The 12,690-nt window shown below is 37.4% G+C and overlaps 3 protein-coding genes across 11 annotated transcripts in view; 1 reads left to right on the forward strand and 2 right to left on the reverse strand.

Moving 5' to 3' along the window:
• On the forward strand, positions 1 to 6,622 carry LOC124308682 (probable phosphoserine aminotransferase). 3 transcript variants are annotated; one of them, XR_006909062.1, is made up of 10 exons: positions 1 to 258; positions 1,395 to 1,525; positions 3,325 to 3,440; positions 3,537 to 3,698; positions 3,791 to 3,885; positions 3,998 to 4,167; positions 4,339 to 4,599; positions 4,692 to 4,819; positions 5,581 to 5,822; positions 5,907 to 6,622. XR_006909062.1 is itself a non-coding variant. In XM_046771645.1 (9 exons), exons 1-8 carry the CDS (start codon positions 184 to 186, stop codon positions 4,804 to 4,806), a joined length of 1,125 nt encoding a protein of 374 aa, XP_046627601.1. In that variant the 5' UTR covers positions 1 to 183; the 3' UTR covers positions 4,807 to 4,819; positions 5,581 to 6,622. The 3 variants fall into 3 exon arrangements, 2 of the variants coding, with proteins under 2 accessions (XP_046627601.1, XP_046627592.1); XM_046771645.1 differs by having other exon boundaries at positions 5,581 to 6,622; XM_046771636.1 differs by lacking the exons at positions 5,581 to 5,822; positions 5,907 to 6,622 and having other exon boundaries at positions 4,692 to 4,938.
• The window catches only part of LOC124308592 (uncharacterized), a 16,985-nt gene continuing 8,665 nt past the window's right edge, over positions 4,371 to 12,690 (reverse strand). Inside the window, exons 1-14 of one of the 7 annotated variants that reach the window (XM_046771460.1) lie at positions 8,827 to 8,962; positions 8,497 to 8,571; positions 8,103 to 8,364; positions 7,893 to 8,037; positions 7,607 to 7,803; positions 7,434 to 7,540; positions 7,134 to 7,355; positions 6,856 to 7,062; positions 6,464 to 6,772; positions 6,294 to 6,392; positions 5,838 to 6,217; positions 5,569 to 5,686; positions 5,342 to 5,518; positions 4,371 to 5,256 (exon numbers count right to left, since the gene is read on the reverse strand). In XM_046771460.1, coding sequence (XP_046627416.1) covers positions 5,059 to 5,256; positions 5,342 to 5,518; positions 5,569 to 5,686; positions 5,838 to 6,217; positions 6,294 to 6,392; positions 6,464 to 6,772; positions 6,856 to 7,062; positions 7,134 to 7,355; positions 7,434 to 7,540; positions 7,607 to 7,803; positions 7,893 to 8,037; positions 8,103 to 8,364; positions 8,497 to 8,571 — 2,496 coding nt within the window. In that variant the 5' untranslated portion in view covers positions 8,827 to 8,962 and the 3' untranslated portion in view covers positions 4,371 to 5,058. Of the gene's footprint in view, positions 5,257 to 5,341; positions 5,519 to 5,568; positions 5,687 to 5,772; positions 6,218 to 6,293; positions 6,393 to 6,463; positions 6,773 to 6,855; positions 7,063 to 7,133; positions 7,356 to 7,433; positions 7,807 to 7,892; positions 8,038 to 8,102; positions 8,365 to 8,496; positions 8,572 to 8,826; positions 8,963 to 12,690 lie in introns of those variants that run through there. The other 6 variants (XM_046771450.1, XM_046771447.1, XM_046771431.1 and 3 more) reach the window with 6 other exon arrangements.
• Positions 8,815 to 9,927, reverse strand: LOC124308710 (frataxin homolog, mitochondrial). The gene is made up of 3 exons (XM_046771684.1): positions 9,626 to 9,927; positions 9,287 to 9,407; positions 8,815 to 9,204 (listed from the first exon to the last, which is right to left on the reverse strand). Exons 1-3 carry the CDS (start codon positions 9,865 to 9,867, stop codon positions 8,920 to 8,922), a joined length of 648 nt encoding a protein of 215 aa, XP_046627640.1. The 5' UTR covers positions 9,868 to 9,927; the 3' UTR covers positions 8,815 to 8,919.

Here is a 12,690-nt window from a genome sequence, read left to right on the forward strand (position 1 = left end):
CCTGCGAAATACTTTGATGAGCTAATCGCGTTTTATATTCCGTATCGAAGTCGGTCAGGCAGCTTGCGCGAATTTAAACCTCTTTTTTTACCTCTTCCGTATCATTTGTGCAAGCGTGTTGAGCGGTAGTCGAGACCAGGCATTGTCAGTTCACGAGGCTCATCCACAGCACAACAGCCAACGATGACGGACACGGCGAATAACTCCTCCTCTGGTGTCATCAACTTCGGCGCAGGCCCAGGAAAACTTCCGCGAAAGGTACCATTTATTCAATTCTTGCGAACAGAGGGTCGTGATATTGTTTGGGTTTAGAGAGATTTGCAACACTCTTTTTTGCCTCTTCGGAATAGTTACTCGGTACCGACGGAAGAGCGAATTTTAACGGTGGACGATGTGTAATTTAGAATATAATATTTATTATCAAAGACAATTTTGTTTTGCTCGGTGAATCTGTACGTACAATTGTACTAATACGATGCGAATTTTCAATCAATTGGGATTGCCGCTGGCGTTGATTTACCGTCTGAAAATGTGATTGCTTAACGGGCTTGTTGCGACACTCGGAAGATAAGTATACGTATATGTATGTATGAAAGTCATATTCACGTAATTCATACGCATAGAGTATTACAGTTTATGTTTGTTTTTATTTGTCGTAAATAATCCATGATGGTATCAGTGCTCGGATATTTACTTCTCAATCTACAATCTGTTGGATCATGAAGAAAAATGAAATAAGAAAACAAAACTTACGTAGGCGGTCAGCAAGCTAAGCCATAGTAATAAGTAATAAATAATTATACATTATACGTACGTATGTTATATGCATCAAGAGAAACTCGATATGCAAGCTGTGCGTAGCGAGCTGGTCAGAGTTTGAAATAGTATTGTAATTCATCTGAGTGGAACAATCGAAGCACAATTCCCAATAGAATAAACGATCACGTTTTTTCTTATTTTCCAGTTTTTTGTCTGGCATATTTTGAACACCAATGCGACTGTGCCTTTATTTACTTTTTCAATGCAATGAAGAAATCATCATAACATCATATCAACTTCAAGCTCAACTTTCAATTTTTGGGTTCCAGCTTTTTACCTTGAGTTTTCGATTATGTGTATAACTAAATCAATCTGGGTCAATGTTTGATGCAAATAAGTGAAACCAGTTCTTTGAATAGCTGACGTTATGTTTTATTCAAATCTAGTGTTGAACAGTATTACATGATTATATAAGTCAAAGGCTGTATGATTAAAATTCATGCAACAGGAAATAACCTGATACCATCCAGCGTTGCCAACGATTTATATCAGAGGCATTAAACTTAGTTGCGATTACTGCCGAGGAATGGTAGAAATAATCATGTAAGTCTCTATGAATCTGTATTTCTTTATAGGTACTGAAAGACGTGCAAGACGAACTCCTTAGCTATGCCAACACTAAAATCAGCGTTCTCGAGCTCAGCCATAGGTCAGGTGATTTCAAGAAAATCATTGAAGACGCTCAAGCAAGCGTACGGGATCTCTTGTAAGTAGCAAAAAAATTCATTGATATGAGAATTGGAATTGTTTGCCATTTGCACTTTTTTGGAGAAGTTTCAATTTTCCTGATAGATTTATGAAATAAATGAATTTAAATAAATACTAATATCACTATACATACAAAGATTTTATTCACTTATGGCCGCTGCTATTATTTAAGTATAAATTTTCAAACGCACAACATGAGTTCCTCTAATGGACTTAACTGGTTAGTTAACATTTTCAATTCAACCTTGTTAACTGCCAATTGAAAGTCGTAGCTTTTCTCCAAGTCTGCAGTTAGCGTCATTCGCAGTGCATTATTTTATTGTAAAAACACATTTAATAATATTGTTGATGTACATCAGCGTATAATGCAGACGTAATGTGTAAATATGATTTTTCGAAATCGAACAACACAACTGTAATTGCGAAACAAGATGAAAATAGCTGGAATATAAATATCGTCGAATAACATATTTGTACAGAAGCTGCGTTATGTGCCTCAAGTTTAACGCAACTCCAACTTTCCACAACAAAAATTTTTATTTCTCAAATATTTTAATTCACCTTTAATTCGGTTATTGACAAACAAGCTTATTTTTTAACATTCGTACACAGATAAGCAGCTGTATACACTGCTCAATTGTTTGTTCAGTCATTGAAATTTACGAACAAAACTCGTTGACTCATCTTATTTGATTTCATTATCAAAGATGTAAAAAATAAACTTTTAGTTAATAAAACTTATCGCGTAGATATCATTTATATCACCAGCTGCAATCAGAAGTCACATTGAGTACCAGCCAAAACTGGATTCGTTGATTACGCAAGGCTTAAATACTTTATCTATATCAACATGGCTTTTATTGAGACACTCACATTATTCATGATTTGGTAAATTAATGATAAAACATCTGAATTAGAGATACCAAATGAGAGTTGATGGTACGACATAACGAATTTCAGACAAGAAGTTATGGAAGTTTGAAAACTTTCCTGAATAACGCTTGCCCATTTTGCATCAAAATTACAGTAATGCTTGCAAAGTATTTTTATTAAAATTAAAATGAATTATTTGCCAAAAGCAAGCAATCCTTGCTACGCTATTAATAACATAACAATTATTTGTTGCGAAAAAATTATTCACAAGAATTCGGGAAGAAAACAAGAATTATAGCAAGTGGAATAGATTTTTTACATACTTGGTTATCTCGGTTATGAGAATAATAGTCAGAGCTACATTTCACCAGTCTCAAAATTTTTTTTTAAATTTCATTATTCACATTTCCTGTCTAGCCTGTAGTCAATATCAATAAGGTTATCAGTTATTAGATAAATAGTGCAACCAAAATTCATATGGTCTTCTTGAAAAGATAATTCGCTTTTTAAGTTGTGTGGCAATTAGCCGATACATTCATTAATGGAGATAAATTGGATGAAATTTACAGCGAGAATTACCTTTCTTTGATAATCTTTGATTTGATTACAACTTTTGTGAAGTGATAGCTCACGTTTCTATTTATGTGGCAGTCACCTGATACTTTCATGAATGAAATTAGATTGTGCCAAATTTACAAGCATGAATTACCTTTGCCTGATAATCTTTGAGTTTATTAAAAATGACTCCTCTAAACCAATGTTGAACTCGGTCATCACAAAATCATCAATGCAGGAGATAAACTGATAACTGTCAACTCAATTGCTGAAACATTGCATGAATACACAGATTTTTGTTGGAACTTTTGATAATATCTTATTGATAATGCACAATTGATTTTACATGAATGGAACTTATTTTCACAGAAAAATTCCGGATAACTACAAGGTCTTATTTCTTCAAGGAGGTGGAACTGGTATGTTCGCAGCTGTGCCTTTGAATCTACTAAACGAAGCGGGAACAGCTGACTATATTGTTACTGGTAAATTATCTGTGTTTCAAAACTGATTGCGAGGTGCAAAAAAACATTCTGAAGACGAGCACCAGGATAATATATATCCTACAACCTTAATTTCAGGTTCGTGGTCTGCTAAGGCAGCCAAAGAAGCAGCAAAATATGCTAAAGTGAACTTGGTACTTCCCAAGGTCAACAAGTACACAGATATCCCCGATCCATCAACTTGGAATTTGAATCCAAAAGCTTCTTACGTTTATTACTGTGCCAACGAAACGGTTCATGGTAATAAAAAATTTTATGGACTTTACTTTTCTCCATCAAATTTCAGGCACTTACAAACTTCATATAGATAATTCTTTATTCCTGTTATCCAGGCATCGAGTTTAACTACGTCCCTGAAGTTGGGGATGTTCCTTTGGTAGCTGATATGTCCTCAAATATGTTGTCCCGTCCGATTGACATTTCAAAGGTGAAAAAAAATAGGGAATTCAAATGAACTAATGCTACGAAAATTGCTGAAAACTTTTCCATAGCGTTAACATTATTAGTATATTAAGTTAAATTCAATCTTCTCATTAAAGTTTGCAGTCATATTTGCTGGTGCTCAGAAGAACATCGGACCAGCAGGTGTTACTCTTGTCATAGTCCGCGATGACGTGCTTGGACATCCTAAATCAATCTGCCCATCAGTATTGGACTTCTCTATCATGGCAACGGATAATTCTGTCCATAATACACCACCAACATTCCAGTTAGTATTCATAGTGTAAACAAGCGATCGCATCTCCTTGCAGTTCAATAAAGAAAGGGTGATGAGATCACGATGTATTATAATTTCATTTCTTTTGTCATGTGTTGAAAAATATTTCTCCGACAACTGTGAGTCAGAATCTAGGTCATAAATCCCGACTATTTATTACAGAATATACGTTGTGGGTCGAGTTTTCGACTGGATTAAGGAAAACGGTGGAGTCGAAGGCATGGAGAAACTGGCGATAGCAAAGAGCAAAGCTATATATGATGTGATCGATAACTCAAATGGATTTTATCACTGCCCGATAAGACGTGATGCTCGTAGCCGAATGAATATTCCATTTAGAATTGGTGGCGATGACGAAGACTTGGAAAATACTTTCTTAACTGGGGCTTCAGCTCGTGGAATGCTTCAGCTCAAGGGTCACAGGTTAGTCTTCGTCGGACAAAATTGAGGAAAACGAAGCAATAGGGAACGTCTACTGAGAATTAACGAACTGCGTTACAATTTGTTTATCGCAGATCCGTTGGTGGTATACGTGCCTCATTGTACAACGCAGTGACTATGGAAGATGTCCAAGCATTAGTAACCTACATGAATTATTTTTACCGTCTACATCGCAAACAGAAAGACTAGAAAAAAGGATTAGGTATGATCTCACGATTACATAAATTCATTCGCAAAATATATTATTTTATGTTATAAATTATATCTGTGATTTTTTGGCAGTTTTTCATAACGAAAATTAAACTTACGAAATGTAAATAATCTCTTCGCTTGTGAAAGTTTTCTTGTGATATAGTTTATATTTCCAATTCAGTGCAATTTTGCAAACGAATTCTATAAACTACAGTCTCTATCTTCACTATACCAGTTTAATATTAATCGTTAAATTAGGTGGCTAGATTTTCTAGTGCTGCACAACAGTTTCAGAGCTTCTATAATTTCTTTGTCAGATTGTGGAAGGTTAGCAGTATCTTTAAACTCAGGTCGCTTTAAAATCTGACTGCGAAGACGCTCGATAGTAATAGCCTGAGGTATTTTTAAAACTCGCAACCAATCAGCCTGCATATAATCAACCAAGAGCTGGAAGCAAAATTGGTTACAACATTAAGTTCTGTAATACTAAGAAAAGAACACCTAATGACAAAGTCAAAAAACGCGTATATACCTGGTCAAATGGTTTACTTCCAATATGAAACATCATGTGTAAGAGAGGCTTTGGTGCTGGCGGTTTTCCAGGTGAATTTGGAATATACTTTGGAGCCTCAGTCATTGTCGACGTTTCTTCAATTCCCAAACAATTTAATATCCAATCAGAGCCATGGACCACGTATTCATGTATCACCTGCAAATTGTGATATTAATCATGATACTTTACCTTTGTTGAAATTTTACCTTTATGGCAAGCCGGCCTTCAGAAGTGAGTAATAGCTCATCGGCGTAAGCTTGGGCCACAACATATGGCATACCTTCAGGATCTATCCCGGGCCATCTTAGATCATCAGATTCTAGCCTGGAGATGAAAGAGAGAATAATGTTGTACCAAAATGATGAGTTGACTGAGGGTTAAAGCAACAAAAAAAAAAAAAATGAAAGTACCAGTGTTATAATTTGATAATTCAACAGCTTGATGCTGATATCGAACAGATGTGAGTTAATTTTACCTCTCGTTGATCGAACTGAGAAGTGAATTTATTTGCAGTGTATGCTTATCATCTTCATCGATGCTGCAGATAGCTTCACCTAAAGCAATCGCCAAGGAAACAGTATCATTACGATCAAGACCAGCAACCAACTGAGGTTCGTTCGTCGAAGTAGATGCCGTTGAATTAGTACTGGGGTCAGCTCTCACTTTTGAGAAATTAGTGTACAGAGCAGCGCACATGATTTGGAGAAGGACTGAACCACCTATGGGGTGGCAGTTCGCAGGAATATTATTGTTTATCCTCGAAGCTGTACGCAGTAAGCCTGCCGGTGCGCAAATGTACAATTCGCTGAAGCAGGCGAGGGCCAGTGACATTGTTTGGTAAATACTAGCTCCTGTCTATCAAGTGTAATAGTGTATGGTTTAGGTAACGATGAGGCACTTCAGATGGGTAAATCATGCATAGCACACTTACCTTGATTGCGTCCAGCAGAGTTGTGACAATGGGTACCATGATGGGATACAGAGGTGTAATAAGAGCGTGTAGCCATGACGGTCTGATTTGATTCCAAACCTTGAATGTCCCGAAAAATGACTGATTAACTGTGAGCAGGATACTATCGGTCAATTCTTTACAAACATTACCTGATGTCTGTCTAAGCAGTTGGACCAGTCAGAATCTTGTAGCAGTGCTGGAATAATGACAATCATCGCATCCATGTCTGCAATTATTGAGATATAGGTAAGGCTGTAAGCCCACAAAGCTGGACTACAAGCAGGGCGAGAGCAGGTTTGTCCTGAGCACAAAAAACCTCCGCAACCCTCCTGTTCTTTTGCATCAACTTTGCTCTTTTCTTTTCTGGTAAAACTGTCATCAGATTTATAGCCATTGCTCTGTTTCACAAATTCTTGAAATAGAAGCGCTGATATTTTATGTTCCCGCATCAGTAAGATCTGCAAAACAGAGGTCTCGCTTTTGTCAAAGTCATACTGTAGAGTGCAGTAACGATGTATGGAATCACAGGCTTTAGTGTTACCTTCATCAACTGACCCCAATCAGGCTGCGGTTGTGCTCTGAGTATTTTTATCTCAAGCGCTATCGAAGGGCCATCAGCTAGTTGTTTTAAATTATCAATATTTTCCGATGAAGGTGGCAGTAGATGTGGGCTACTCATGATGAGCCATGGGGCAGGCCCTCGACGTGGCAACAATATGTTCAAGTTTTCTAAACCATTGCGGAGAACCTGGATCAGCATAAGGATTTTGAAATTCGTTAGGTTCAGGAATAGTTTTGCAATGTGTTTCTAATTTATACCTGATATAGTATGTTTAATGGCGTTCCTCTTAGTAACAGAGAAACTAGCAATTCTCCGCACTTTGCATGTATATCTCTTGAAATAATTGACAATCTGGTCACATTGAACCCGACCAGTTCATTTGCATTGACAAATGTGGCTAGCGACAAGTTTGCCATGCAACACAAAACGTTGAAAACATCTGCCCAAAATTGTTGACAGCGAGCAAGACTGGGACGACCCTAAATAGCGTAATTGGATGATCTTGTGTACTTGAATGGAAGATAGAGTTATAATTTAAAAGAATTTTTTATTATTACGTGAACAAAGCGGACGGTAAGGATAGTCAGGGACTCGTCCAACATTCCTGAAAAAACGCGCTGCGCCATTTTTGGAGGAACAGTGTTCCACAAGTCTTCTTTTGTGCCTAAAATAATGGATATGTTGAAAGTCATCACAAGGACTTTGGCGTTCTGCTGAGTATTATGTGTACCTTGCATATACAGCCACCACATTTGAATCACATAAGAACAGCGTTCTTTTTCAAAGAATGGCTGATTGGATTGCCAGTCGAGGGAATTGGCTTCAGTTAAAATATACAATGAAATCAGTCGGCAATGTAGATCGAGTAGTCTCTCAGCCAGTGCTTCGGCCATTTCTTGATATGATTTGAACCATTTGTGTAGTTTGCTGCTACAAATTAAAGAAAATAGATCCAATAACTCAAGACGGTTTCGATTAATTTACTCTGAAATATTTTCGTGTTAAGTTAATTTTACCATGCCTGTGCTGAAACCACTGTTTTTACTTTTTTGTTGTAATTCCATAAACAATTTCGTACTAGAGCTGCGGCCCCCAACGTAGCCGTTAGGACAGTTAAATCAGCATGATCTAAAGCTTCCTGAGTCAAGGTGTGCAGGTGTTCTGCAATGTATAGAAAAAATTGTTGCTTCGTTGAAAACCAGATGAATAAATTATGCGGGAGTCACCTAAAAGTTGTTCCGATGTGTCAACTATCATGGCAACAAACTCGGACGGCTCTGAATGCTTGACTACTTCCGTGCAATCAGCTGCTTCCGTGTGTTCTTTAGATGTAAAACTGAGTCCAGATGACTCTTTAAATGTTGTAGTAAATTCTGCTTCCCACCATGCGACAATTTTAGTTGACGCAAAGGAAGCGTGTCTTGGAAAGTCCAGTTTTCCACCACTTATCCCTACGCATATAGGTTCACTCAACACCATCTGCTTTTCCTGACACACAATTTTTGAATTACTTCCTGAAAGGGTCTGGTCAATAATTCTTAATCATTGAATACATCAAGTAATCCTTCATCTTTCTGATACTGACAACGATATAAGGTCAAAATTATTCCTGTTTATTACCTGATAGTATTTCATGTCTCTTTGGAGCAATATTCGAACTCTATCTACTAAATTTCCATCTTCCATAATCTCCATCTGCAATACAATAGTCGAGGTATTGGAATCAGATAATTGTATTGTTTGAAAATTTTAGGTCAGTGAGAGTTGACGTGCAGTGAATTTAAAAGTGTAGACATGGAAATTGTTACTCTGAAAATGCGTATAGTGAAAAAAAGAACTATCAACTTGTGTTATACTCTTTTACTCGCTCATCTTTTTGTAAATTTACATGGAAACAAATTAACATATGTGTGGAAAAGTAATTTAAAAGTATACAGCCAGGCAACGTACGTTTATTGCAATATAAATATCGATTTGAACGATGTGTATACAAATAAGATTCACAATGAAAATTGCTATTTCCCAGAAGTGCAAGGATGAAGATTAGTCAGGAATAGAACTGGGTAAGCCTTTATCAGAATATTGTTCTTTCCCGCTATAAGAACATCGGTCGAATGATGCCTGGTTTCTTATAATTGCTGGTATTTCCTTGTTTAGGAGATCGTGCAAGGTTTTTCCGTCGTGCTTATACACCCATTTCCCATCAACGAAATCATATCGTTTCGGTCCAGACTTCGGAGAGGATAGCCAAATCTGTTTATTGGGAGTTTGGCGATTTATGACATAGGTCCCGTCCTTCTTTCCAAATTTCACAGTCAGCACACCGTCCTGAAAAATTTGAACTTACTTAAGCAATCGAATAAAAATGCCTGCTCACTTGGAGCTAAAAATATCAAGAGACGGAACTCACTCCGTATGAAACGTCAGCATCTTCCAAATGACCCGCCTTTTCTATCAGCTCATCGAAGTACTCCGTAAGCGATTCCAATGTGTCGCTGCTTATCTTATCAAACTGCACAGAATTGAGTTCCCTATAATAGTTACGATTCTAAGGCCCCAACGGTACATATTGTAGACATAAATTGTTAATTAGTGTTGCGAAGAGGGGTACCATAAGATTTAATCGAACGTCGATTGGCTGTCTCGATAAATTATATGTGGTAAATAGAGAATGATGTCTAGATTTAACTTATTAGAATTATAGAAGTGTTGTAATATTTACGGAAAAAAAAATGCAGGTTCAACTTACAATTCAGGTTCGTACGTTGGAGGTGTTTGCGAGGAATAATGAGCGTTAGTGGATATCAGTCCCAAAGTCTTGTACCGAAGACTAGAATATCTTCCAACAGTTTGTTTCACATAACCTTCAAATGAGTGAAAACTCTTTTGAAAATTTGAAACCTCTCTTGCACATGTACGATGCGTAATATTTGATGCAGTCTTGATTAGTGTCTTGAGAATTGGTTTGCTTCTCACTATTCGCGATATCATTGTAAATTTGACCTGATTTTCGTTTTATTGATCAAACAAGTCTTTCGGACGTTGCGTCGTCTGTAAATTCAAGTCATAATAAGTGATAATCATAATATCGTTCACGCATTATGCGATCTCTGTTTTATCTACAGACGGTTACTAAAATAGTAACACTGCATCCAGGATTAAAGAACTGCCGAATTCATCAACGATTTGATTTGAATTTCTTGAATGGCATCATTATGTAAAAAACAGATACGAGGGCTCTTCCCCAATCGGGGTACCTGGCTTTGTGACATTTACAACTCAACGCTGAAAAACGTTAATATATATTAGAAGAGTAAGCACAATTACTTTGTGAAATTATGCATGTTACAGCTAACGTTGTCCCATACAGCCATTTTTCGATAGGTTCCAAATTGAATATTGTGCAGAATATAAGATAAGAAAGATATAAATGATTTTTCCCGGTGTGATTCGATTGAATTCCCCAACTAATATCATTTATAGTTAAAAATCCTGGAATAACGGTTCCACCGCAATTTGTAGTTTCGTTTATCAATTCATTATGTCAAAGTCGGATATATAGCCTCATCCGTGTTCTTTAACGTTACACTATGGTGGCAAAAAACATGTCATTATTCTTTCAGAGCATTCGACCGGCGGTCCGATTGTATAGATAATATAACGCGGATATACGGCTATTGTAAACCGGGAGGTATAATCGAGTGAAAACCGCTGTGCTGTTGTTACGGTAAAAATTTAATCCCTATACATTTTTAAAGACGAAGGTTCCGGAGATTTTCTGCCGAATACCGTTAACATCGATATTTCACAATTTCGTTTACTCAGTTCATCAATAACAATCTGAAAATTGAAATCACGCAATTACGCTTTCGCTGAATCGCAAATTTCTGCAATAGTATTTTTTTCTTCCATTTTTAACACATTCGTCTGACAAAAAATATCGTAATATCTCACCCACGCATCTGCGTTATATACGTACTAAATAATTTTTCACCCCACTCGCGATATGTGATCTTGCATGTATAACTTTATACGCATAAAGGATCAGAGTTTTCGACGCGTGATGCATTATCGCACAATTTTGCGAAATTCTACTGGCATACATAACAAACCCGTCAGTTCTTTGTAGGCGAACTCGAATCCATTGTGTGAAAATCTGTGGCAATTATGCTGAAATTCTCACACCCTGACGGTAAATTCTGACTTTGTGCTTTCCGTCCCTCGCTCGAACTTTGACCCGAAATTAGCGAGATCAGTTATTATTCAACTAGGCACCGTGCAAGTTCTTGCACGGCTCTGAATTTCAAGTACCATCTATACCAACACATCGTTATTATCAAAGCTCATACGTGCACGCATATTCGGGGGAAAATTTTGACGATTTTCTTTGTCCGGTATGGTAAATGTATAAACGTAACGCAAGCATCGAGTAAATGATTGATTTTAGAGACTAGCGCGTTATTCGGTGGGACACAGGTCGCAATTATGTCTGGCTTATCAACATAATATCTGCGCAGCTTATATATTGCCGAAATGAGTTCGCAAATACTTTCATTCCATCAACTGATCGGCGTGTCACGTTTCATTCCGCGGGTGAATTAATATTTCCATCACTTTTTTGTTCCTTGCACGTTTCTGACAACCCATGTGGCGTTTAATTGATGTTCGGCATCGTTACGCAAAAGTGTAAACATCTGTCCTTTCGTATCGACTAAATAATTATAAATCAGGATTCGGCCATTTTAGCATGGGTATGGGATGAAAGGGTGATTTTTTTCAAACACGCACGCGAGAGCAAGAAATCGGTCGAAAGACGGCAAACTCTCATAATTTGCATACATCCTATCGATCTGCGTTCAGTGCAAGTCAACATTTCACTTTCATCTTCGTGTTCAGATCATTGTTAGGCGTCAGGAATAGTTAGTCGGTAATATTGCCGCAGTAATTAAACTGCGATTGAAATGTAATTATCAATTTTCAGAAATAACAAGCTAATCACCCCTCTCTCTCTCTCTCTCTCTCTCTCTCTCTCTCTCTCTCTCTCTCTCTCTCTCTCTCTCTCTCTCTCTCTCTCTCTCTCTCTCTCTCTCTCTCTCTCTCTCTCTCTCTCTCTCTCTCTCTCTCTCTCTCTCTCTCTCTCTATCTCTCTCAACGCAAAAGCTGAATTGTGCGTTACGATCGTCCCGGTCATCTCGTTTAACGTATCAACAATATGTGTCAGTACGGATATGTCGTAACAATATAATGCGAATATACCCTTTTCAAATGCCGATTCTGAAACCTCCGCAAAATTGGCTTATATAAAACCATCCCTTGCGCGCCTTTACTTTTATCCCCCCCCCCCTTCATTCAACCCTCGTCGACGTTCGCGACGATTTAATGATATAATAACAAAGGCAATACCATGAAAAAGTATTCCGTTTGTATAATCTTCGAATGAAAATACAAGTAGCTGTGATTGAGAATGTATAATATTATATACCTCGTCTTCAATTATCCGCGTGGCTGATGGAATACATTAGCAATTAGTCGATCCTCCGCTTCGCAAGCAAAAGAGAATTACAAGTGTCTGTTATACCGATAAATTTTCATACGTTTGTTAATTCACAACGAGCGGAACAGGATTCCTTGAGTTTTCCGAGGCTGAAATATCTGCACAGTTACGAAACATATTAATACGTCGTCCTGCAGATAAACGATAAGGAATTAGAGAAAACACTAGGTATAGAGACCTGCAGCAACAGCGGACACGGTGATAATGCTGTCGGTTCAGTTTCACCTAATCCTTTAATATATGGCTTAAGCTATTCGTTA

This window comes from Neodiprion virginianus, chromosome 1, assembly GCF_021901495.1.
Source record: "Neodiprion virginianus isolate iyNeoVirg1 chromosome 1, iyNeoVirg1.1, whole genome shotgun sequence".
Lineage (NCBI taxonomy): Eukaryota > Metazoa > Arthropoda > Insecta > Hymenoptera > Diprionidae > Neodiprion > Neodiprion virginianus.